Source organism: Saccopteryx leptura, chromosome 7, assembly GCF_036850995.1.
Source record: "Saccopteryx leptura isolate mSacLep1 chromosome 7, mSacLep1_pri_phased_curated, whole genome shotgun sequence".
Lineage (NCBI taxonomy): Eukaryota > Metazoa > Chordata > Mammalia > Chiroptera > Emballonuridae > Saccopteryx > Saccopteryx leptura.
The window spans coordinates 75,898,114-75,921,737 of NC_089509.1; the positions used below are offsets into that span (position 1 = coordinate 75,898,114).

The window sequence follows — 23,624 nt, forward strand, 5'->3', positions numbered from 1 at the left end:
CTCGTTGGCAGTCGAGGCTCATTAGCATTTATAGACTCCAACAGTGAGAGAGTCCATGTTCCTGGAGCCTTTCTCCTAGTCTTTCCTTCCTCAATTAGTAGCCTGATAATCCAGCTATGGGGTTGCTGCTGCCTCTGCCTGGATAGTAAGAGGCTCAAAGAGCTGGCAACTCCCCACTCTATTTCCACTCAGCACAGGGCTCTGGGTAAGGCTCAGTCAGTCAGAGCTACTAGCATAATCATGCGGGGTTTCCGCTCACTCAAAGACCTCTGGCTCTGTCTGCCACTCTGTCTGGTAACACAGGCGGGCACCCACTTCCAGGGTGCTTGGAGGAAACTCTCACTCACTGGCTGCGCGCGCAGATCAGGATATCAGGCCAGCAGTCTCACGCTCTGAGTGAAACCCCCAACCACATGGAAAAGTTGCAGCGTTGGAATTGGCTCTCGCTCCGTCCCCGTGCGCAGCTTTTGCAAGGCACTGGGGCGGCCCGAGATTCCGCTTTGGCCCACACAAAGGCCCCTGACACTGCCCCTCTGTGCGATAACACGGGCGCGCACTGCCGAGGCACTCGGAGGAATCTCTCGCTCACTATCTGCGCGCGCAGACCAGGATATGAGACTGGCCGCGTTTCCCTCTGAGTGAATCCCCTACCAGCACAGAAAAGTTCCACCGTTGGAATTAGTTCTCGCTCCCTCCCATGCGCGGCTTTCCCAGGGCACTGGGGCTGCCCAGAGATTCTGCTTTGGCCCACAAAAAGGCCACTGACTCTGCCTCTCTGTGGGGTAACACGGACACCCACTCCCGGGGCTTAGGAAGAAATCTCTCGCCCACTATCTGCGCGCGCCAACCAGGAGATCGGGTAAAATGGCTTGCCCGGCTTGTCTTTCTTTGTTTGGGTTTGGCGCGAGTGTTAGCTTGTATTGCCCGGGTTGCCACAGGAACAGTTTTTCCTCGGCTTGGATCTCCGTGCCACAGCCTGGTTCGGCTGTTTGTGCCGTGGCCTGGATCTATTCACCCCCTTTGCCCGCCTCAGTTTCTATATTCACGGAATCCAGAGAAAGCCGCCCTGTTTAGGTTAGTGAGGAAGGCGGAGCATTTCTTACTCCCTATTTCCTTCGGGGTTTGGTTATATATTTAGCCAATTTTTTGCTCGACCATACCTTCGGGTGTATTGTGAAACATCTGGAGGCTCCAAGGATAGGTTTTTCTGTTTCTGGTTGAAGATCTTGTTGAGTTTTGGGGGAGATTTATTGGTATCGCTTCCTACCCTGCCATTACTCTGACGTCATCTCACTATACTTACTGTCTTACTGGAGGTTTACAGGAAATCTTGAAAGCAGTTAGTATAAGTCCTTCAACCTTTTTCAAAGTTGCTTTGGGGATCTCAGGTCCTTTGTTATTTCCATACACTTTTTTAAATTAAACTGTCAGTTTTTTTAAAAGATCTGTCATCTTTCTTGGAATTACATAGAATCCATAAATACATTTGAAGGAACAGACATCCTATTAATACCAAGTTTTCCAATATATAAACATGGTTAAGTCTCTCTATTTATTTGGGTCTTCTTTAATATCCTTCAGCAATGTTTTAGTTTTTCATATACAATTCTTGCATTTAATTTTGTCAATTTTATCTTAGGCATTTCATTTTTAAATCATGCATAAGTTTTGATCGAATGCTGGACATTGTGCGTTTTAAATTGATAGATGCTGAATCTTACTGTTTTCCTTTAATGAGTTAGGCTCTGTTTGGGCATGCATTTGTTACTTGGGATCTGTGTGATCCTTTTGAAGCTAGCTTTCAAGCTTTTTTAGAACAGTGTAGAGCACCCTTTACATTGGAACAACTTAACCCCAGTATTATGATACTTTTCCACGGACTCAATCCCTTGGATATAGCCCCTTATATTTTGAGATATCTACACTCTGGCCAGTAGGAACACAAACTGTCTTTAGCTTTGTGTGAGCTCTGAGAACTGTTCAGCCTATTGCTTGTAGTGGTTCTTTTCCCACCTTAATAAAATTTCAGCCCATTATTACCATGTGAAGTTTTAGTCAAAGATGATATATAACAATACCATTTTTATTATCATAATCATTATTTAAAATACTAATTTTTTGCTGGCAGTGGGGTGAGTAGAGGAGTGTATAGGGGGCATAAATGGTGATGAACAAAGACTATAAATAAAAAATTTAAAAATACTCATTCTTTGAGACCCACCTGTAGCATCTTCACCCTTTGAAATCTCCCTTCCTACCCCTTTCTCACCTACTCTGAGGTGTGCAGTTCCTCTTCTGGGCTTCAACTGTACAATTCCATATCTCTATTAAAACACTTGTAACAAAGTATTGAAATGGTATATTTACATAGTTGCTTCCCCTAAATAATATAAACTCCTTGAGGGCAGATATTCTAATTCCTCTCTTTAGCCCTACTTCCTATCTCAGTGCCTGGTGCATTAGGTAATCAGTACCTGTCAGTTTAATAGAGAATATTTATGTAATCAGTGTTTGTGTACATGCCTAGGTGGCCAGAGGGTGAACAGGGGACAGACAAAAGTGTTCTTTGCTTCTGTTTACCCCAATTCCATCAAACCTCCCCAGATCACAGTAATTAGATGGCTTCTATTCATTGTCCATAAAGAGGCCCAGTCTTGCACTTAGACTTAAGTCTATAAATGCACTGTATATGCATTGTGACATTTATGGCAAAGGAAAAGAATTTAAATTGCTCATACATATCCCCTAGGAAGAGATGATTTAAGTTTCTTCTTTGAGATTAGGCCTACAATTTAAAGTATAGGTTAAAATAATAATAAATAAATAAAGTAGTATGTTATAAAACAGTAAGATTATTTTTTAGTATGTATATTTAGGGAATCCAGAATTTTTTTTTTTTTTGTATTTTTCTGAAGCTGGAAACGGGGAGAGACAGTCAGACAGACTCCCGCATGCGCCCGACCGGGATCCACCCGGCACGCCCACCAGGGGGCGACGCTCTGCCCACCAGGGGGCGATGCTCTGCCCCTCCGGGGGATGGCTCCGCTGCGACCAGAGCCACTCCAGCGCCCGGGGCAGAGGCCAAGGAGCCATCCCCAGCACCCGGGCCATCCTCACTCCAACGGAGCCCTGGCCGCGGGAGGGGAAGAGAGAGACAGAGAGGAAGGCCGGGGGGGTGGAGAAGCAAATGGGCACCTCTCCCATGTGCCCTGGCCGGGAATCGAACCCGGGTCACCCGCACGCCAGGCCGACGCTCTACCGCTGAGCCAACTGGCCAGGGCCGGAATCAAGAAATTTTAACTAGAATATTTACTCTAGTCAAATTTATAAAAATGAACTTATTTTGGAAAACATTAGCATCATAATCTTAAGTACCTTGCACATAATTCCTGAGTAGATGATAGCTATAATATATTATTCCTTGAGAGTCTAGCATTTCTAACTTCTTTATTTTGAAACTATTAGAAAACTAAGTATGCTCCTTTTCTGTTGTTTTTTAATGCCATAAATTTGCATTAAGCATTTTTTAATTTAGAAATTAAATTTAATGGGGTGGCATTGATCAATAAGAGTACACAAGTTTTAGGTGAATAGCTCTATAGAATTTGAACTGTTGATTGTGTTGTGTGCCCATCACCCAAATATGTACACTTCTAGTAGTAAATTTTCCATTTTACTTTGCCTTTTAAAAATTTAATTCAGCTAAATTAGTGTAGACATAGCCTTTCCTCTTGTAATTTACTAATTATATATATATTTTTTTTACAAGAGAAAAAATCCACTTTTATTTATTTACTTTTCAATAAGTTTAAATCCTTGAGGGGTACAGCATGACACAGAGTCTGTGTCCAATGGCCTTAGCAAGAAGGTTGCTTTGGAATTCAGCATGGACTATGCCACTGTTTCCATGAGCATGAGTTTCCTTTTCCAAGATGACTGATTTTGTTCAGTTTGCCAGCAAAAGTCACTGTGTGTTCTTTGCTTTGTACACATAAGGGCATCTCTTGCATAGATAAATAGTTTCATCTTGAGCATAAACACCTTCAGTTTTAAGAAGAGCTGTGTGCTCCCTTTGGTTCCAGGGATCCAGCTTATGCCATTAAAAATGGCCCTTGGACCATAGCCTTCCAGGTGTATTTGTCATTTTAGAAGTCCTTTTCCAAACGGGCCCACAAAGTTCAGCAGCAACAACTCCACTTACCTCCACAAGCTCTAAGATGGTGGGAAGAGTTTACTAATTAATCATATTATGCTAGGACACTTCATCAATCAAACATATCAAGCTATGTTTAACTTTGCCATTTCCAAAATAGAAAAAAAAAATCTCATTGACATGTGGATTCTTACAGGTGTCGCCCATACAAGAAATCCCACTAGTCAACAATTTGTTGTAGACGAGAATGCCTTTCCAGTACTTATTCAACTACTGAGAAATCACCCTTCTTCTAGCATTAAGGTATATATAAGGTTCTAAGGGGCTTTTATTTCCTGATACAATAAAAATTAACATAAATATGATTTTAAGAATAATTTATATCTTCATGCAAGTTCACAAGTACAATAAAAATATTTAACTTTTTAAACAAAATTCTAGAAGTTTTAAACAAAAAAGTTGCTACAAAGATAATAAATTGTATTAAAATATTTCTTCAAAATACTAAAGTCTTGCCTGACCAGGCAGTGACACAGTGGATAGAGCATCAGATTGGAATTTTGTGGACCCAAGTTTGAAACCCCAAGGTCACCAGTTCGAGCACAGGCTCACCAGCTTGAGCGTGGGGTTGCTGGCTTGCGCAACGGATCATAGACATGACCCCATGGTCACTGGCTTAAACCCATGGTCACTGGCTTGAGTAAGGGGTCAGTCACTCAGCTAGAACCTCCTGGTCCAGGTACATATAAGAAAGCAATCAATGAACAACTAAGGGGACACAACTGTGAGTTGATGCTTCTTACTTCTCTCCCTTTCTGTCCGTTTGTCCCTGTCTGTCCTGTATCTCTCACAAAACAAAAACAAACAAAAACAAACTAAAGTCTTATGTCCTTATTCATCAAACCTCAGATATCTGATTATTTGCAGAATTTCTTCTCTACTTCCTCAGATATTGTTTGCTAAAAACTGGGTGGGGGTAATAGGGATGTGATTTGTGTAGCAAAAATTCTCAAACAGAAATGAATCCTGTTGGTGTTAGACCATCAAAACAGCCCTACCTCCTACTAAACAGCCTAGTTTGGCTGGCAGCAAGACTTTTCTCAAGGCTAAACATTACCAAGAAGTATTAAGAGTTGTTAAAGAGTTGTCCACTCTTCCAGTTACTTCTAGTAGAATGCCTTTAATAAAATGACATTCACATCTACTCAAACCATTTTACTAAAGGTTTGGAAATTCAGGACAACTATAGTTGGCCAGGCAGAAAATAACAACAAAAATGCATTTTCTTTTCAAAATTTGGTATGGGCTCTGTTGGAAATGAGAAAATAAAAATAACCTAGGAGGAAAATATATAAGTAAACATAGCATTATTTCTTTTAAGGGATGTGCTTGTCATCAGAAAAGATGTTATAAGTTACGTGGCTTTTCTGGCTATGAAAGAGATTATTTTATTACAGGAAATGAATTAGCGAAAAAAAGGAAGGAGCATATGTTTGCAGTTCTTTTGGCTTGAATTAGAGTAAAAATTGCACTGACTTTCAAAGTACAAATAAATTTCATAAGACTATGGAAAATGCCACATAATTTTTTTTAAAAACATACATTTTCATGGCTAAACAGTTTGCTTCAATTGCATCAATCTATATTTCAGTATATACTTTCAATGAGTTCTTAAACTTATTAAAATAAAACATAAATACATTTCAATACTTTCCCTCAAATAAAATTCTGTAGCAAACAAATTCTGTTTGCAATATTTATGATTTTCTAAACTCATAACATTTTTCATAGAAATGTGTAGTGTAGCACTTTAAAATTTTAACTATTGGGCCCCAGATGAACAGAGCATTGGCCCCAGAAGTGGTTGCCGGGTAGATCCTGGTCCAGGCGCATGCAGGAATCTGTCTCTCTCTCTCTCCTACTCTCACTTGAAAAAGAAGAAAATAATAATAATAAAAATAAATAAATGGACACGACATAAATTTCCACTACTGAAAACCTCATTTCTAAGATGGAAAAAAAAGAAATCCCTGGGGTTCTTTAAAAATAAACAAAAAACAAAAAAACTATATTGGTAAGATCTGTGGTGGTACAGTGGATAAAGCATCAACCTGGAATGCTGAGGTCGCTAGTTTGAAACCCTGGGCTTGTCTGCTTAAGGCACATATGGGAGTTGATGCTTCCTGCTCCTCCCCCTCTTTTCTCTCTTTCTCTCTCTCCTCTCTCTCTAAAAATGAATAAATAAAATTAAAAAATAATAACTATTGAATCCTAATAAACAAGGTTCATTGACATCCTAAAGGGCTTCTGTACAATAAATGATTACAGAAATAGAGGAGAGTTAGTCCTCAGTACTTTGTTTAAATTGATAGGCGATCCACTAAAGGCTTACAGCTCAAAGGTTAATAGCTAGCAAGCAGTTCAAAACAGCCTTTTAACCCAGCCAGAAAATCATTTTTAAATTAGATATAGAAGGGATACTCCTCTGTTCTCAGAATTTTGTGGTCATGCCAGTACAAAGAGGGAGGATATTTTCCAGCTGCTCAAAATGATATAGGGCATTCCTGAAGCTGTAAATGCCACTCTCTTAATACTAGTAAGAGAATTGGAATCAATGGATTTTATAGTATCTTTGAATTACTATATTTCATATAAAGGTATAAAAAATGTCACTTGATAAATCATGAGTAAAAACTAAATAAATTTCTGAAAACCACATATTTAGGTGGAAGTGGCAGTTTCCCTGGCCTGCATTGTGCTATGTAATAATGCATTGCAGAAAGAATTACAAGAAAATGAAGGATTTAAGTATGCTGATGTCCTTAGTCTTCTCCACTCGCAAGATAAGGTAATACCTTTACAAAATGTTGAAGATCATTTAACAGTGGTAGTCAACCTGGTCCCTACCACCCACTAGTGGGTGTTCCAGCTTTCATGGTGGGCGGTAGCTGAGCAACCAAAGTATAAATAAAAAGATAGATTTAACTATAGTAAGTTGTTTTATAAAGATTTATTCTGCCAAACTTAGTGAAAATCCGACATAAAGTACTTGGTAAGTAATTATTATTATATGCTTTAACTTGCTGTAACTCTGCTTTATAAATTTTATAAAGTAAAGTTACTTGCCTACTTTATAAATCACCATTACTGTGGAACTGGTGGGCGGTTAGAAAATTTTACTACTAACAAAGATACAAAAGTGGATGGTAGGTATAAAAAGGTTGACTACCCCTGATTTAGAAGAAGATATTTTTTAGATCACATCCTAAATTATCAGCAAGTCTTTTGTGGCAATATTCAAATGTATTACTTAAGAAATGTAAAGCCCTGGCCGGTTGGCTCAGCGGTAAAGCATCGGCCTGGCGTGCAGGGGACCCGGGTTCGATTCCCGGCCAGGGCACATAGGAGAGGCGCCCATTTGCTTCTCCACCCCCCCTTCCTCTCTGTCTCTCTCTTCCCCTACCACAGCGGGGCTCCATTGGAGCAAAGATGGCCCGGGTGCTGGGGATGGCTCCTTGGCCTCTGCCCCAGGCGCTGGAGTGGCTCTGGTCGTGGCAGAGCGACGCCCCGGAGGGGCAGAGCATCGCCCCTGGTGGGCGTGCTGGGTGGATCCCGGTCGGGCGCTTGCGGGAGTCTGTCTGACTGTCTCTCCCCGTTTCCAGCTTAAAAAAAAAAAAAAAAGAAATTAAAATTTCTTTCTTTGTTAAATATATTAGTTTGTAATGATGGAATTAACTGTTTTATATTTTTCATAACTATCACATGAAGCTATTTTATGCATTGGGACAAACTAAAAAACAAGTCTCTTATATCCTGAATGCATCAAATCTTTACCTATATTTACAACCTTTCAACCCTCAGTCTTCCTCTTCTTACCCAATATTCTAGAATGGTGGTTCTCAATCTATTTGTGTGATGAAGGAATACCCTTTTCTCACCAGTCTGCCAATTAAAAGAAATAAATAAAAAAACCTTAAAATTTTGAAATAATTTTAGATCTTCCAAAATTTTGCAAAAATAATACAGAGTATTCTGGTATCTTCCTTCATCCATTCCAGTTTTCCTGACTGTCAACCAGGAAATTGACATTGATACTTTCCTATTAACCAAGCTGCAGACCTTATATAAATTTTGCCTGTTTTCTCACAATGTCCTTTTTCTGCTCCAGAATCCAATCAGGGATTCAACGTTGCATATATCAATAGTTGTTTTTTCAGTCTCCTTCAATCTGTGAAACTTAGTCCTTGGAATTTCAGGATTCCATGTCTTTCATGATCTTGACATTTCTGATGAGTTCAGGCCAGTTGTTTTGTAGAATGTCTCTCAGTTTGAGTTACCTGATGTTTCTCCTAATTAAATGGAGGTCATGCATTTTGGCAAGACAACCTCAGGAGCGACACGGTCTTTGTCCTTCGCCTTCCCCGTGCGTCCTTTCAGGAGGTACATGTTATTGTACGTCTTATAACTGGTAATATAAACTTTGGGTACTTGCTTAAAGTGGTGTCTATCACATTTCCACTGTAGTTACTGTTCTTCCTTTTGTAATTAATAAGTATCTTAGGTGACACACTTGGAGGCCATGCAGATATTCTGTTTTGCATTGTACTTTTGCTCACCAATTTTAGCATCCATTGAAGCCACAGTGATTACTGTGGCATCTGCCTAATGGTGATGTTTTTTTAAAAAATTCCCTCCTTTTTCCTTCTATCACACATTTATTAATTGGTATTTAACTGTAAGAAAGGCCCATTTCTTTTAAATGCTTATTCTCGGTTTCTGTAATCCTGTTATAAACCATTTTGTGGACTGTCACTGGTCAATGAGCCATAACCCTAGAAAAACTCAGGGACTTCTGTTATCTACAGTGTATTTGGCAATTAGGGAAGAAAACTGCCAACTATGTCTCTCTCATTTTGGGGAGGTTTGGGGAGGGAAAAAGAAGGATTGTAAGGAGAGGAATGAAATCACTGCACTATTTTTTTTTAAGTACAGAATTCTACTTTACTGTGGTACACAAAAGATGGAGAAGTTCTGCTTTAGTAATATGAGGAATAACAGAATGAGGAGACTGAATTTATGTTTGACTGACTCAGTAAGCCACCTTTCTTCCCTCTGTCCTCTGTTCCTTTCACATTTTAGTCTCATCACCCATCCCTCAGGGATGCCCTTCTTCTTCCTCTTCTTCTATTACCCATTGCACTATAAATCATTCTCCTTTTCCCTCCAGCCCAGCCTGTTACCACTTGTTTCACTCTCTATTCCTTTGACTGTACCTAATAGTTTTCTTCCTACATATGGCCAAGTGACTACTTTGTGTGTATATAATTTTTATTATGGAAAATTTCAAACAATTCATGCTCAATCTTACTTCCCCTCTGTATATACCTACTCACTAATCTTATGTTAATGATTTTATTTTTTAATTGGATTTACTGGGGTGACATTGGTTAATAAAATTATATAGGTTTCAGGTGTCAAATTCTACAATACATCATCTATACATTGCGCTGTGTTCACTACCCCAAGTCAATCTGGCATCATATAATTTTATCTGTAAACATTTCAGTATGTACCTATAATGATTCATAGTGGCAGGAAAAAACTAAGATTAAGAGTTCTCTCTCTCTCTACTATACTGTTCAAGTAAAATAGTAAAAATAAGATTTAATCATAAGATCCTATCTTTTGGGCCTATCTGAAAGATCTACCAAACTTGCTCCTCTTTGGCAAGCAGACTGTCTCTAAGTGGAATTGGTTTTTGCTCTTTTCCTGGTCCCAGAATGTTAAAATGTGATTTTAAAAAGTAAAACATTTTTCTTTTATTCCCTCTTAGAATACAGTACAATCGAATTTTTTTTTCTTTTACTTAGAAGCAAGGAGGCAGAGAGACAGATTCCTGCATTCACCCCGACCAGGATATACCCAGAAAGATGCCTACAGGGTGATGCTCTGCCCATTTGGCACTGCTGCTTTGTTGCTCAGCACCTGAGCTATTTCAGTGCCTGAGGCAGTCCATGGAGCCATGCTCAGTGCCTGGGGCCAACTTACTTGAATCAAGCCATGGCTGTGGGAGGAGAAAAGAGAGTAAGAGAGAAGGGGGGGTAGAGAAGCAGGTGGCACTTCTCCTGTGTGCCCTGACTGGGCATCGAACCAAGGACTTCCACATACTGGGCCAATGCTCTACCACTGAGCCAACCAGCCAGGGCCAGCACAATAGAATTTTACAAATGAACTTAAGAGATGATTACCATCATACACTGCATAAAATGAAACATATAGCCTGTTGCACAAGGGACATTTCAATTTATCAACTCTAATTTGGAATGTTGAAAATAAAAACATGTTGAAATAAAATAGTTGTGGGTAAATGATATTGTGGAGTTTCCTGTTACCATATAAGTATTCATTTGCATAATCAGTAATCTAACATTCCCTTTAAAAATTGTATTTTTTTTCTCTTTTCTTCTCCCTGATACCACAACCTAATTCTCTGTTTTCTGTTCAGTAACATTCTGAGGTAATTGTATTATGTTTTTCCCAATACACTAATGTCATATTTTATTTCCAGAGATAAGAATGCAATATATTATAATGGGCAAGAATTTGAAACCTATTACCTTGATAGTATGATAAATGAAGTAAATTAAACATAATGCATGTTTCTCCTATTTCTAGGATATCTGTTTAAGAGCAGGCTATGCATTAACCCTTTTTGCCTTCAATGATTGCTTCCAACAATATTTAATATTAGAAAATGGAATGATAACCATATCAATTTTTCAACCTTTTCTTGAATCAACAATTGAAACTGAGAAGGCAATGGCAGCATTTCAGGTATAAAATTGGAGGTTAAACCTATATAAGTGTCTTTTTAGTGAAAAATTAAAAATTTTTGAGGTCTGGAAAAATATTTACAAACTTGTAAAATTCACAGTATTTTTCATACCAGCCCCTTTCACATCATAAAAGTCCCATTATCTACAAGGATTTCTTTATCTACATAGAATTTTACAAGTTAAAATGGAATTTTTGCCTTTATCCATCACCTGATGTTTATACAACCCTGTCAAGTAGATAGGCAGGTAGTAGTATTTTTGTCACCTCTCTATCACAAGGAAATAGGTAGAGAAACATGGTAGTATCCAACACAAGTTTTCTAACTGCAAAACTTTTGCTGATCCCACTGATTCTTCCACCTGTGACAACTAGGTGTATCTGGATTCTTAATCTTAGTCTCCCTCTTCTTTTTCTATCCTGTGACCTTCAGGCAATGTATTTTCTATGACGGATATTTCTATTCAAGGATATTAAAGTTACAAATATTGTAGAAAAAATACTATGGCCTACCACAGTCACTAGAATGATCAGATAGGGACAAGTACTCTAACTCTTATTCCTGCTACTTCTCTATTCATTCATACCAAATTACCCCTCTTACCTTTCCAAGAAGTACCAAATAAATACATATATAAAAACTTAGAGAAGCTGTGTAGAAAAATTTTAATAATTTTGTGCTTTTTTATTTTTAGATTATTATATTAGCTAAAGTCATTATAGATGTGGACCATATTACTTTGTCTTCAAGAGGCATTACTATTTTAGCTGGTAGCCTGTATTCAGTTAATACCACTACTATTATCTTGACGGGTAAGAAATTACTAGATAACTAGAATCTAATTGTATACACATAAAACTATTTTTATAATGTTTTTGTATTATGAGTAATAATAAAATAATAAGACTGACACTGTCATACGCTTTGAAGAATGAATCTAAAAGTCAGTCTATTCTGCCCTAAATAAGAGCAGATCAAGTCTAAACATGGCCTTTTTGATTTAACTACTTTTTCAAACCCCTAATTATTTCTTCCAGAATATGAAATGAGAATTTAGCTATGACTTACTGCCAAAAAAAAATGTATGCACTGGTTTATAATAGTGGCAGATTTATATTAATGTGCCTGTGTCCAGTTTCCTTTTGACCAATGGTGCACATTTTACTAACATTTAAGAGTTCTCTACATTGATATGCAATATAGCAAGGCAAACTAGCCTAGTGGAGTTCCTGACACAATGCTTATTGTGTAGCTAACTATATCTACTCCAGATCTAACTCCCAGATGACCAATAAGTAGTAAATTCACTTCATATATCACTCTCAGCACAACATAAAACAGTATCAGAATGCCAACCATATGGAGTAACTACTTCCAAAATATAAATAAATAAGATATATTTTTTTAACTGAACGCAGCAAAAGAAACTCTACTTGCTGCCATAAAATTCTATTTTTATGTTGTAAATTTACTTAGCATGGAAGGAAAATTGAAGCAAATAAAAACTGGTAGAAACTACCTAAGGAAAAAACATATTTAAAAGAAGTTACTAAATATATTTTTCTCTAAATAAAATTCTTAATTCAATGTCATAGTAATTATATGACTCTGAAAAACAATTGTAGTGGGTTTAATTTTACTCCATAAACTCTTATGTGCAAATAATGCCACATTATACTAGCTTTCAAATATTAATTTTCCCAGGCTGGTAGGAATTGAGTCTCAAAGATGACTGGGCTTTCTCTGTACTCCATCATCACAGTTTTATACATCTCCAGAGTCAAACGCACGCAGAGGTATCTCAAGCAAGCAGGCTCTCCGAGCCTTAGATATACTGTAAAATAAATGATGTCCAAGCCGACATGATTCCCCAAAGAGGCTCCAAAAGCACAGAAGTTTCGCAGAAACTGGAATTTCTGTTGCCAAGTCTCCAGTTTTCCTATGTGCACCACTTAGTTATTCTCCATTCAAAGCTCGTACTCCTACTGTGTCTTTGTAATCTTAGACTCTCTGCCCTCCTCCATTTGCTCACCCCATTTCTTATGCCACATGTTTAAAGACACATCGCTCCCTTCCCACTAGCATCATGGATTCTCTAAACTCGGGCTATTGAAAAGTTTTGCTCTAGGCCAGGGGTCCCCAAACTTTTTACACAGGGGGCCAGTTCACTGTCCCTCAGACCATTGGAGGGCCAGACTATAAAAAAAACTATGAACAAATCCCTATGCACACTGCACATATCTTATTTTAAAGTAAAAAAACAAAACGGGAACAAATATAACATTTAAAATAAAGAACAAGTATATTTAAATCAACAAACTGACCAGTATTTCAATGGGAACTATGCTCCTCTCACTGACCACCAATGAAAGAGGTGCCCCTTCCGGAAGTGCGGTGGGGGCCGGATAAATGGCCTCAGGGGGCCGCATGTGGCGCGCAGGCCGTAGTTTGGGGACCCCTGCTCTAGGCCATACAACTCAACACTCCCCATCCTGAGACAATAAATACAAAGGTCTTCTTGGCTTAAAATGAAGGTTGGAAAAAAATAGAACAACAAATGCCCAGTTAATACATCAATAAAGTATCTACCCACAAATGTAAAAATACACTTATCTATATCTTAAAAGTTGTGTTACACTTATACCAACACAACAACAATATTTTGAAAGAATATTATAAGAAAACTCTAAAATTAAAATTTGAATGAAATAGTTTTAAGTTGGTAGCTGCACATTTATTTAATTACTGGATCACTTATTTTTAATCCCAAAACATTTCTTTTCATGGCAAAAACTTCGATGATTTTAAACTTTAATAAGCAACACACTGCTTAATTTTAAAATACCATTAAGCTCTTCTTAACTCAAAGCCATTTGATTTTCAAAAAGAACATATTAAGTTTTCTAAGGACATATTAAGTTTTCTTTCTTTCTTTCTTTTCTTTTTTTTTTTAGTCTCTACATATTAAGTTTTCTTAAGGTATGTCAAGCATTATGTTCATAGTCTTTAAAAAAGAAAATAGCCCTGAAACCTCCAATCAAAACATTCTAAAGCCATGGGAAAGAAAACCTTTGATTTTCAAATATTCCCTCTCTTAGTAAATCTATTTATCTTTTACTGTTTGTGACAGAAAACCAAATTATAACTTTGGGTAAAGTTTATTCTAAACTTGATATATAAAATGCTTTTATTACTTTTTTTCCCTGCACTTCTTCGTTAACAGAGATATCTTGAGACTCAAATCTTTTTAATACTATGTATAAATAACCAAAAGCACAGTATCTCAGTTCATAGGAAATAACACAAGCATTGTTTTTCTTGTTTAATTTATAGGAAATTTAATAGCTAGCCTGGCTCATTCTAGAGCTGGTATTACAGACGCATTTATCACATTAGGGATGATTCAACGGCTCTGCTATCATCTGTACTCAGGAAAAGAAGAGGTAATAATGAAAGTAATTCTAAAATTGAGTATTCTAAAGCTATAATGTGCTCTCCCTCATTTCTGTGGGCTAATTTTTCCACAGGTTGACTGTGTTATAATAGCTCATGTTACTAACTCAAAATGAGGTGATTTCTCTAGTATTATATCTGCCATCCACAATTCTGGTTCCCACAAAATGTGAAAATTTGTTTTAACTTTGATATTTAAGATTCAATCTAAAAATAAGTACGTTGATGATATAGAAATTTATAATTAAAATATCTATAAAATATCTCACCAAATTTTGTGATCCCACTGTCATTTCTATGAGTATCTGGAATGAATGAAAGTGGAATCTTGCCTGACCTGTGGTGGCGCAGTGAATAAAGTGTTAACCTGGAATGCTGCGGTCGCCAGTTCAAAGCCCTGGACTTGCCTGGTCAAGGCACATATGAGAAGCAACCATTGAATAACTAAAGTGAAGCAACTATGAGTTGCTCCTCCACCACCTCTCTGTAAAATCAATAAAATATAAAAAAAAGAAAAAGAAAAAGAAAAAAGTAGAATCCATCAGACAGTTTTCCTTATCTGCCAAGAGGGTTAAAGATGAGGGTGTGTGAAGAAGGCCTGGCTGGCCAGTAGTGATTTGCCTCTAAGTATTCCCCTACACTTTCCCCCAAGGTCCGAGGCATTGTTTCTCCAACTCTGGGGTACACTGGAAGCACTCAGAGGAATCTGACACACCGTAGATTGCATGGGTCTATTCCAAGAGTTTCTGATCTAATACATCAGGTATAGGCCCCAGAATGTGTACTTCTAGCAAGTTCCCAGAAGCTGAAGCTACTCTTTTGGGGACCATATACTGAGAACCACTGTTCAAAGCATGGAAGATATAATGGGTACATACAGCAGTCAGATGCCAATGTAAAGACCTACATGTCAAGCTTCTGGTGCCCTGCATGGGCCTGTTTATGTTTATTCTATAACATTTCTATGCTACCACTAACAGATTTTCCTAAGAAATGTCCAGGAGTTTATTTGAACTAATCATATGAACAATCTAATTAAGGTCACAGGCAGAGGGTGTTTCCTTCAAGGAAAGAAAAAACTTTTTCTGGAGTCCCATGGTCTAATACTTATTCTCGTTTCTTTATTTTTTGCCAATTGAAAATTTAGTTGCTTTCCTAAATTCATTATTTTTAACCTGCATTTATGCTATAGGTTTAACCTGTTTTTCTATCACAATCACTTGAGCAGCTTCAAAAAGTTTGTTGTCTAGGCTGCACCCCCAAATAATCAGGGTTTTGCAGGGTGGACGCCAGGCATGAGTCATTTTCATAGCTATTGAGGTGACTGCAATGCACAACCAAGACTTAGATCCACTGTCTTAGTTCAAACTCAATGATTCTTCTCTGGCTGCACATTAGAATCTCCTGGGGCACTCTGAAAACAATATAGCCCTGGCAGGTAGCTAGGTTGGTTAAAGCACCATCCTGATATGCCAAGGATGCTCAGGGCATGTGCAAGAATCAACCAGTGAATACACAACTAAGTGGAACAACAAATCGATCTCTCTCTCAATAAGTAAGTAGATAGATACATAAGCAGATAGATAAAAATTAAAAACAATATAAATGCCCATATTCTACTCCAAGAGTCTGATGGGCTTTAAAAAACAAAAAAAAGACAAAAAAACAGTGATTCTAAAATGCAGTCAAGAACTGAGAACAACTACTAGAAATCAATGGCAGTCGACACCCCTCTCTAAAAATATTGGTGTGATTGCCATCAGTTGACATACATAGTTGCTGTGCATAGCTACAGGGACATTCCTATGAAATATCTAATGAGAGCACTGGGTTTGATATTTTAAAAACAAAGCTAACTGGTTAAGAAGGAATTGTTTCTTCTTGTAGGTTTGCACAGCTTGCTCCTGTGCTCTTGGCTACTTAACTTACAATGCAAATGCTTTTCGCATCCTATTAAAGGAATGCAGGAATAAGCCTAATCAGTTCCTTCGTATAAAAAATAATATCAGCAGAGATGCAAGTATCAACCCAGCATTTTTAAAGGAATTTCAAATGCAACAAAAAGTGGGACTTCCTTCCTTAAGGTACTGTACCTTTATTTGAAATGGTAGTGAAATTATTGATAGAGGAACTTTTAAGTTTAAGGAAGGTAAAACAAGGGGAACTACCCTTGATATGAATATATGCCTTTCAAACTAAAGGATAAACTTCATTCTAATTGTCCATTACCAAAGCCTGTTTTAATTCCAATATAGCAACAGAAGTGTGACCGCAGAGAAGAATACAGCTACATGTGGCTAGGATTATTCACATTTTAGAAAAAGATTTTGGGAGCCTGATTGCCTCCACGTCTGATCCAGGAAGCCATTTTGGGGTAGAGGGAGGAATATTTGAGAGTTCTGAGCCACCAGGAACACCACCATGACCATATAGCATCAAACGGACTTTGGGACTTGATCCAAAGCTAGGTCAAATCAGGCCCAGTGGTTGGAGTTATGCCAAAGTTTGCCAGGCATTTATTCAGAGGAATTTGCATCAGTGTTGTAATTTCATCATGAATTTAAGTTTCTGAAAAAAGAGAAGAGAATCTTCTTACACCAGGCATATTTCCTTCTGTATATGTAGCTGAATTACAAGTCTTCTGTGCAAATAGCACTATTTATATATAGGAAACAGATCTACTCAAGATGTATGATTAACTTTATAATAATAGAAGAGAATAGCACGCACTGTCGTGGTTCTAAAAATCAATTTTAAGTATAGAGAAAAAATAAACACATCTTCAGAGTCATTTTAATTGGAATTCTTTGAAAAAATGAAAATTTAAAACTTATTACCTAATTTTATGTAAAATGCCAGGGAAATCTAAATTGCAATGGCTTTAATTGAAAATGTCAGAAAGTAATATATACTGGTTTAAAAAAATTAATTCAGGATAAATAATGTAAGTATTATTTAACAGTCACTCCCACAGCTAGGCCCTAAGGCAGGCATGGCCAAAATACGACCTGCGGGCCGGTAATGAGTTTATGCGGCCCGCGATTAAATTTTTAATATTCTTTGCTAATTTAAAATCTCAGCTACTCAGAAGCGGAAGCATCTTTGATTATTGGAAATCAAGATATTTAAGAAGATAGTAATACACGGAAAAGAATTCCGCGTGTGACTAATCTAGGGTTAACTTCCAATAATTGGTCTAATGGATTCGCGATACTTCTTTATTTCTTAAAAAAATTCCATTATAAAGATTTACAATTTTTGTACTCATCTGTACTCGATATGAACTGTTTGATGTTTAGTGGCGATGTGAAACCCACATTCTTTTAGGCGGTGTTTGCCAGTGTGCACCCAAGGTCAAACAATTCGTTATTTTTGTGGTCAAGTGTGCTGAATCAAGTGGCATTGTAGCATAGACAATAGCTGCAGTTGATAACTGAAAATGTGTCCAGGCTGTTTGTAAAGTGAAATAATTGTTTTATTTGCAATATAACCCCTTCAAGCTCATTCTATTATTTAAATATTGTTTCGATTGATTGCGATACAGTTTGGATACTTATACGGTATGTAATTATATTTTTATTAAAATATATTTTTATTAAAATAATATTGTATATTAAAATATTTTTCACTCACATTTATCCATAAACAAAATACATAATTAAATTTTATTTATTTAAACGAATCGTTTTTGTATTTAACATTTTTTTAATATTTCCTCTGGCCCGTGAAAAAAGTTTTCTTTGTAATCTGGCCCAGGGGCAAAAACTGTTGGCCACGCCTTCCTTAAGGCAACTTTTTGGGAATTAGAAAAAAAGTATGCCTTCCTCATGATACTTCACTGCCATCTGCTGGAAAATTGTTGTAACTATACAAATCTAGGATGAGTTGGAGGTGAATAGCACCCTGTATAGTTGTAAACACTCAACTTTCAGGATTATAAATAAGCAGTGACAAGTTGTCAGTAAACTGGTTACCCAGTGAGGTGAAACTAGTGAGCAAATTGTGCTATGCACTCTCCTTAGAGCATTTATATGGACTATTATATGTTACATCTGCAGGATGACGATTAAAATAACTTCATTTAAGGTCACAAACACACAGCCCTCCCCCACACACCCATTAAATTAAGTATACCTTATTATTCTTTGACTTGAAACACTTCATTGGTACCCAATTGCTTTGAAAATAAAGTTTAAATTTTCTCATTCTTTTTTTTTTTTTTTTTGTATTTCTCTGAAGTTGGAAACGGGAGGCAGTCAGACAGACTCCCGCATGCGCCCCACCGGGATCCACCCGGCAGGCCCACCAGGGGGTGATGCTCCGCCGCAATCAGAGCCATTCTAGCGCCTGAGACAGAGGCCACAGAGCCATCCTCAGCGCCGGACCATCTTTGCTCCAATGGAGCCTCGGCTGCGGAAGGGGAAGAGAGAGACAGAGAGGAAGGAGAGGGGGAGGGGTGGAGAAGCAGATGGGCGCTTCTCCTGTGTGCCCTGGGAATCAAAGCCGGGACTCCCGCAGGACAGGCTGACGCTCTACCACTGAGCCAACTGGCCAGGGCCAATTTTCTCATTCTTTTTTTTTTTTTTTTTTGTATTTTTCTGAAGCTGGAAACGGGGAGAGACAGTCAGACAGACTCCTGCATGCCGGCACGCCCACCAGGGGGCGACGCTCTGCCCACCAAGGGGGGATGCTCTGCCCCTCCGGGGCATCGCTCTGTTGCGACCAGAGCCACTCCAGCACCTGGGGCAGAGGCCAAGGAGCCATCCCCAGCACCCGGGCCATCTTTGCTCCAATGGAGCCTCGGCTGCGGGAGGAGAAGAGAGAGACAGAGAGGAAGGAGAGGGGGAGGGGTGGAGAAGCAGATGGGTGCCTCTACTGTGTGCCCTGGCCGGGAATCGAACCCAAGACTTCCGCATGCCAGGCCGACACTCTACCACTGAACCAACCGGCCAGGGCCAATTTTCTCATTCTTAATACATAAAATGACCTGATCTTTATTCTCCAATTTTATCTTCTATCATATCTCCAAAAACCTTGAATCCAACTGCCCCAGAGTACTTAGTACCGTCCGAACATACCGTACTGTTTATAGTATTGCAACTTTTCATTCCCTATTCCCTGTCTGGGATTCTCTCCCCTACCTCATCCATTTGAAGACTATTTTCTTCAAAACCCAGATGAAATGTTTTTCTTCCATGAAGGTTTCCCTGATCACTTCAAGCAGATTTAATGTTTCAAATGTTTTGAATAAGTGAGTAAATGAGTACTTAAATATAAAATATTTACATGTAATGTGTATAAATGAGACCATTAGTCATTGAACATGATATATTGGTGTACGAAGTCTTTATAAAGTTCTAATTTGATAAAAATGTTTTCCTTATAGTCTGGAGAAAAATGGAGGACCATCCATAATTCCTGTCTTTAAAAAAGGTAATTGATTTTTCTTTTATCTCTGAGGTACCTTCTAGCCCTGATGCTTTACAAATCTGTGTGCCACTTATAAAAATTTAAAATGTAGTTACCAAAAGGTTTACCTGTACAGTTTTGCTTTTGTAATTCTGGATATCTAAAGTATCTTCCCACTTACAAGCCAATGTCAAACATTTCTTTTAAGGCCTTCACTACTAACATCATTTGACAGAAATTCCTCTCTTACTTTGCTTTTTCTGATAAACCGTGTACAGTAATAAGTCATTACTGAAACAGCATGTAAGTATGACTTAAATTAAGACCCTGCTATTCTGTCCCATGCACAACTTTTCTAATGAATCGTTAGGGCACAGATCACATTTTTTCCTTTGATACTTTGTACAGTTTTATACAGTTGGTAGATGATGGCTGAGTGGCCCAGGCCTGCGAGATCAAAGTCCAGATCTTACAATGTTACCCATCAATGCCTATTAGACGTGTGACAGAAAAACTAAATTACTTATCGATTTCATGTTTACGCTTAGTGCTTGTTCATATGTGTTTAGTGTAGGACCAAAATCAGTCTTATTTGGTATTTTGTCCTATTGTCAAAAGCAAGGACGAAAGCATTCATAACTCATTTTGCTGCAGTCACAAATTGAAAGGGAGATAGAACAAAAGGAAAGAAAAAAAAGCATTTATTCAAGGAGTAGCTAAGGGAAGCTAGCTATGAAGGTATGGGGAGCTATTATTTCTGAATATCAGGAGTAGATGAATGTCTGTCTTTTGTACAGCTTCTTTAGTCTCTTTCTTTTTTCACTTTAACACTGACCTCTAAACAAAAATCTGTGTACCAGTAAGGTTCTGATGAAGTTTTTGCAAGTTTGAGGTAACGTAAGAAAAAATAAGAGCATAAGCAATTTCTAAAAAAAAAAAAAAAAAAAAAATTTCAATATAAAGTTTTTCATTTTGAGATAATGCCTTTTATACTTTCTTTTGGTGTTAAAATATCTACTTTTACAAAATAATATTTAAAAGAGTTGGCATTTATTCTTTTATTAGTGCCAACTTGACACAATAAAAAGTTGGTAACCATATATTTGGTCCCCCAAGATTTTTGCATTCTGACATCTGAAAGTCTAGAACCTACTGATCTGTTCTCTTAGTATATTTGAGTGGTGCAAAGAAAATAAAACTATATAGAATTAAATGGAATGAAACTATGCCTAGGATTCTTAGACTTAAGACAGAGATATTTAATTGTGGCTCTCTAATTTTTAGGGAAAGAGCACCGAAGAAAATTAAAACCTAAAATTCAACCAAGAGATTCTTTGACTTTATTGCCTCCTATAACTAACTTCATGGGACTCTTCAAAACAACAAAAAAGACCACTGTTACTCATAATACTTTTTCCTTTTCATCTGCAATTTCATCAGATTTCATTAAAGTATCAAGACCAAGAATAGTGTTTTTGAACGAACTTGGGAAACACATACAGAAAGCTAATTCAGAACCTGCAGAAGGCTAATAAAAGCATTTTAGTATGAAAGGGATTCCTGAGCAATCTTTTTAAATTTTTTTATTTTTAATTGGGGTAAAATACACATAACACAGCAGAGTAATCTTTTTAATGGAAGTTCTTGATATTGATACTTAAGAGGTTTCCCTTAGTATGTCTACTATAATTCAACTCAGGCCAGCATTATGGTTTCAAAAAATAAATAGAATTTTCTGAAACAGAATGTCTGCACTTAAAACTGTTAATAGCAACTGACACCAGTGGCATACTTAGTATATGTATCAAGTATTATAAACATTGTATAATTGGTATGCTGGCCTAAAGAGACCTGATTCAAAGTAACCTACATGTTAACACTTACTGTAATACCTTAAGGTATTTAATGATAAATACTACAAATGCATGAGGCTTCTTACACCAGAAATAAATACTTTTAAAACATCTTATTAAAATTAATATGAACTCATTGACCATCAAGTACAAAAATATAGCTAAAAAATATGGCAACCAGTATTGACCACTCCATACCCTTGGTTTGCAGTTGAAAAGGGTGATACTCTTTGTGGCTTAGAATCACATGGTGTCTTTGCCCAAAGAATACTGTTTCCAGTAGGTGGAAATTATGATGTATGTCTGCTTCTTCTATTTTACAGCGGCAGACAGATTTGATACAAAAGCAAGCCAACTTCACTGTGTCCTTCAAAGCCCCTCTTTTTCTCTATCCACTTTGTTCAGTGTCTGCATAAGGTCTACCTGGGTTGCACCAAACATATATATTAATAAGAAATTTTCCGCAACGTGTTTTAACACAACAGTAATGATGGTGATGACAGCAGCTACATGTACTTAGACTTTTATATGTACCAAAGTCCAAAGCCATATTCTTAACCATTGCACATCCTCTTTAATCTTCAAATTCAATTCTATATTCTCTTAATTACTCTGTGTCACAACTGGGGGGAATGGCATATTTAATTTTATACTAAAAAGGGATACATAATTCAAATGATAAGAAACTGTATCATTCATTAAGTATCATTAAGAATAAAAAGTCATACCAATGGAAACATTAAGCCTCTGTAGATTTTTTTTTAAGGCCTTAGATAGAAAACTTGAGCTTTGTGAGTAGCTTCAGGTGGGCTAAAGACTATGTGAAGAGTATTCTCCGGTATGAGGATCAGAGTTTCTTTGCACTCAATAAAATAGACATTACCGGGATATCTTGGCTTAGCCAGACCACCCTACTGCTCCTAATACTTTAAGTATTTCTCCTAAAGTACAGTCCCCTCCTCCTTGTAAAGATTATTTTTATTACCCTGCAATTTCTTGTTTTTTAAAATTATGTATGAGAAAAGCCTCAAGATACAGAGATTCCAGCAAATTGCTTGCCTCTTACCTGATTATAAGCTAACTCGGGCACATGGGCTTGCAGATAGAGTTCAGTGTTTCTCCTTCCTTTTCCTTTCCATCTTTCTCTCTTTCTTCTTCCCCTTCCTTCCTTATGGCTAACTACTGAAAGGTCTAAGGATATGAAGTGCTTCCAGATTTGCTCATTTTTTTTGTCTATAATTTCCGTTATATCATGAACTCGATTTTGACATGTGTTCTTGTAGCACCTGAAACAATTTTTATACTTTGAAATTTTAACAACTTAACACTGGGGAACATTTTTTTTTCTTCATTTTATGTTGCATGAGGTTTTAGAACTGTTTCTGTATATCTCTGCATCGCTGATTCCAAATCTGAAATCCATCTTTTGGTGCATGCTCTAGTTTTTATGCAATTTTAATTTCTTTTTGTTATAGTTAATGACATGCATTGGTTTTTCAATTGGAGTTAAAGGGCAGCGACTCTTGGATTGAACATAACCACAAGGCAATTAATGTTTTACAAACATCACTTTTACCTAATTGTAGTTGTTTTTAAATGTAAAAAATTAACTGATAAAAACACCCTCTTATTTTAAGATTGAATCATGGCTTCTTCGAGTAGGTGTAAATGTAAGAATAGTCCTGACACCTTCTGTTATATATGTGGCTGTTACACACCTCAACATCAAAGGCACAATATTTCATCATTTGTGACACATGCATATATTACCAATTTTCAAGTTTCCTTTGGCAATCAAGACAAGAATTGAGCTCCTCATGTTGTGTGTCATAATTGTGAGGAAATGCTTCGTGACTGGACAAAAGGAAAACGCAAAGGAATGCCTTTCAGTATTCTATGCTTTGGCGTGAACCTAAGGACC

General features: G+C 37.4%; 1 protein-coding gene across 1 annotated transcript in view; it reads left to right on the forward strand.

Annotated features, from left to right (window-relative positions):
- ANKAR (ankyrin and armadillo repeat containing) overlaps window positions 1–21,382 on the forward strand; it is a 65,870-nt gene extending 44,488 nt beyond the window's left edge. Inside the window, exons 15-22 of the mRNA XM_066346220.1 lie at window positions 4,350–4,456; window positions 6,879–7,001; window positions 10,829–10,987; window positions 11,683–11,800; window positions 14,322–14,431; window positions 16,329–16,525; window positions 19,828–19,874; window positions 21,135–21,382. Of these exons, the coding sequence (XP_066202317.1) occupies window positions 4,350–4,456; window positions 6,879–7,001; window positions 10,829–10,987; window positions 11,683–11,800; window positions 14,322–14,431; window positions 16,329–16,525; window positions 19,828–19,874; window positions 21,135–21,382 (1,109 nt within the window). The remainder of the gene's footprint in view (window positions 1–4,349; window positions 4,457–6,878; window positions 7,002–10,828; window positions 10,988–11,682; window positions 11,801–14,321; window positions 14,432–16,328; window positions 16,526–19,827; window positions 19,875–21,134) is intronic.
- The last annotated feature ends 2,242 nt before the right edge of the window (window positions 21,383–23,624 follow it).